At 39.2% G+C, this 3507-nt stretch overlaps 1 protein-coding gene across 1 annotated transcript; it reads right to left on the bottom strand.

Annotated features, from left to right (window-relative positions):
• On the bottom strand, nt 1–3507 carry LOC110866931 (light-harvesting complex-like protein 3 isotype 1, chloroplastic). The gene is made up of 5 exons (XM_022116076.2): nt 2597–3507; nt 2270–2449; nt 1610–2094; nt 1377–1514; nt 1–302 (listed from the first exon to the last, which is right to left on the bottom strand). The coding sequence occupies exons 3-5, from the start codon at nt 1917–1919 to the stop codon at nt 1–3; spliced, it is 750 nt and encodes a 249-aa protein (XP_021971768.1). The 5' UTR covers nt 1920–2094; nt 2270–2449; nt 2597–3507.

The raw sequence follows: 3507 nt of genomic DNA on the forward strand, positions 1-3507 counted from the left end.
TCAAATAAAAAAAAATTTCATTAGTTGATGGTACATTTGTTTAATTTTTTCTCTTAAAGCACCATTGCCTGTGGAATCTTGATCTTGCCATGATGCTTGCCACTGTTTATCATAAAATGTCGCCTCGTCCGCTAGATTCCTGAGATCCTTTAGCGACTCAGTTTGCCTAAAAACAACCACACCAATGACTGCCATGAACAAACCAATCTTACATATGAAATTACCACTTTGCCCCACGACGTCAAGCCCGGTCAAAACATCCACAAGATAAGCCATAAAGAACCCGATCATTGCAGCTCGACCTACATCATGACAAATAGGTTAACTAGAGTACTAGGGGTGTTCAAAAAGCTCCCAACTCGGGGCTCGCTTAAAGCTCGCTCGAAAAAAAACTCAAAAAAGCTCGGTTGTAGACGAGTTGGCTCGGCTCGGCTCGATTTGTAATTAAACGAGCTGCTCGAGCTTTGCCTGGCTCATCTCGTGAGGTCGCAAGCCGGCTTGAATTCTTTTATTTTATATGGATTAATTTTAATTTTAAATGTATTAAAATAAAAAAAATATGCGGAAGGGGGTTGAAGTGTTAACATTTTGAGTTTAATTAATCAATTATTATATGAAATATGGGAAAATAAACAAAAATTATACATATAATACTTTTAATACGCCTTTGGATCTTTAAAATATTAATATATATATATATATATAGGGTAAGGATAGTGTAAAAAGGGCCTAAAGTGTGAGAAGTGTAAGAAGTGTATTATAACACTATATATAATACTATATAACACCATATAAACACCGTATAACAATATGTAACACCATATAATACCATATAACACTATGTAACACTATATATCATTATATAACAAATATAACACTATACATCTATCATAGACATGCTATCAGACAACCTATAGTGTAATATTTGTTATATAATGATATATAGTGTTACATAGTGTTATATGGTATTATATGGTGTTACATATTGTTATACGGTGTTTATATGGTGTTATATAGTATTATATATAGTGTTATAATACACTTCTTACACTTCTTACACTTTGAGCACTTTTTACAGGATCCTCTACCTATATATATATATATATATAGAGAGAGAGAGAGAGAGATGTGTAATTTTTATTTTTATGTTACCAATATTTGTAAAAAAATTCAAAAAAAATAAAATAAAAAAGTTAACGAGCCGGCTCGATATGGCTCGAACATTGTACGAGCGGCGGTCTAGCTCGTCTTTTCAGCTCCATAAAATAAACGAGCCTAGCCGGCTCGTTTAATTTCTAGCTCGAACTCAACCTGGCTCGGCTAGATTAGAGCCCTATAGAGTATTAGATTGATCTGAAAATATAATGAGGGCTAACCATTGAGCAACTCAGCCTCAGGAAGGTGAGAATGTGTAATCCAAGCCCACCAAGGTATAATGGAGCTTAAAAACACCACCGGTTCTTGATTTGTTGCTGCCTCTGGAAACAATTCAAGAAACTTTCTCCTTCTGGCTTCTGCGAAACCGAAAAGAGTCAAAGTTTGACTTTTAGTGAGACAATAATTCAAGAAATCAAATATACAATTGAATGGTGTCATATTGATTATTTACCAGCAACAATCAAAGCATCCCAATCCATTTTTCCTGATTTCACAAACATGTTTAAATCCCATGTCCCATGTTTCCACCGCTCATCGACGAATCTGACACTAGAGGTTTCTGTTGCATCCGCGTTTTCGACTTCCTTGTTGTGGTTTTGTTCAACTAGACTGTTATGGCCTTCGATATTCAGAGCTGCGAATGTCGAGTCCTGTTTGGTGCCTAAAGAGCGTGTGGTTCCGAGCTGAGACGGTTCTTTGGTGGCTAAGTGAGGAGAGTTGCAAGCTCTGTACATTGCAGCATTGATGCAAAGAGAAGCCATATAGCTTTTTAGTATTATGTTCTTTTTATCTCAAATAGCTTTTTATAGGTTGTTAACACTAAAAAGAATAAAAGTTATTGCAGCCCATAACTTGATGTACAAGGGAATGGTAAAATCTTATCTCTTGATGTTATGGGAAGCTTTTGTCATTTACTTCTTTGTGATCTTCTTAGACCTTCAATGTATATATATTTTATTAATATGTGCATAATAAGTTAATAACCATTACATTCTTCACACTTGTCACTTTTAACAGTCATGCATGGAAAACAAACATTGATTTTTTTACAAAAAGCTGATAATCTTAGCAGACAATTGCTTAATTCTAATAACATTCAGTCCCAACCAACCTGGTCACCTTCAGTCTGAGAATACTAAATCTGTGGCGGCCGCAATGGCGGAAAAGCTCACTGCATCAACTTTGAAGGAATAGTGGTTAACCGAGTGGTTGGTCCCGGGTCAAATCTCGTCAAGATAGGGTTAATCCCTTCTTTCCTTGATCGATGACTGGTTGATCTTGTATCTATCGCCTGCGCAATGAAAAAACCGTGACTCGCAACAAGGAGAATGAGGTAGGGATTGCTCATTGTTACCACCATTCGGCGTGAGAATCAGCATTTGCTTAGGAAGCAAGATAAGTGATTAAGTAGTAATATGAGAGAGCATATTAGCATTACCTTAACCTGGTTCGAAGTCTGGTATTTATAGCCGAAGAGTGAAGGAGAGAGGCCAATGGGCCGTTTAATGAGCCTGACATGACAAGTATCAGCTTATCTTCTGGTCTGTCAGGTGTGCAGACTGCAGAAGTGTCAGGCGCACGGTGGAGGTATACCACGTGTCCTGTTGTGTCAGGCGCACGAAGGAGGAGCCGCCACGTGGCCTATTAGCTTTCGTTGTCAGTCTGTTCATCAGCTTTATGCAAGTGGTAGCATGTGTTGGATGAGTTCAAAGGAAGGTTCCATTTGCATTATAATAAGAGTTTGCAGTGTGCAGTGTAGTGTCAGAGTTTGCAACTTCTCGATTGGACGTAGAAGTCAAAGGAAGGTTCCATTTGCATTATAATAAGATGCTGCCCTTGCGCGTGCGCCCTGTAGGCTTGCACAGGATCGTAGCATGTGTTGGATGAGTTCCACCGTCTGATGTTGTCCGCGTGCGCACCCTGCAAGCTTGCGCGGGACTGAATCATGTTTTTAGCCTTAAGTGGCTAAGTATATTGGGTGATGGTCACTTGCGCCTAAGCCTGGCGCAAGATCTGGGACCATACCCCTTCAAACTTCCTCAGCGGAGATGCTCTCTTATGTCTTCTCATTCCTAGCATCCAAGGGTGTAATCGGAAATTCACTCAAACAATCATCACCCTTAAACGATCATCCTTTACAAAAGAAACCAAAGATCAATAACAACGAATCTCAACCGTACATTCCATCTTCTCAACACCGACAACCAGCGCTTCCAGCTGACCAGCAACCACCACCACCACCGTCATCTCTACCACCTGTGCAGCCATATCCAGTTACCCAATTCATGCAGTCTGCTGGATTTTCAGGTGTCGCTGCGCTTACACTAGAGAGTTACCAGAATTATCAAA

The sequence above is a fragment of the Helianthus annuus genome, chromosome 7 (assembly GCF_002127325.2).
Source record: "Helianthus annuus cultivar XRQ/B chromosome 7, HanXRQr2.0-SUNRISE, whole genome shotgun sequence".
Taxonomy (NCBI): Eukaryota; Viridiplantae; Streptophyta; class Magnoliopsida; order Asterales; family Asteraceae; genus Helianthus; species Helianthus annuus.

Bases quoted from the DNA above. Each gene is read 5' to 3' on its own strand.
- LOC110866931 (XM_022116076.2), bottom strand. From the start codon at position 1,919: ATGGCTTCTCTTTGCATCAATGCTGCAATGTACAGAGCTTGCAACTCT. The intron at 1,515-1,609 runs GTAAATAATCAA...TCGGTTTCGCAG, and splicing joins GGATGCTTTGATTGTTGCTG to AAGCCAGAAGGAGAAAGTTT. The intron at 303-1,376 runs GTTAGCCCTCAT...GTCATGATGTAG, and splicing joins TGAGGCTGAGTTGCTCAATG to GTCGAGCTGCAATGATCGGG.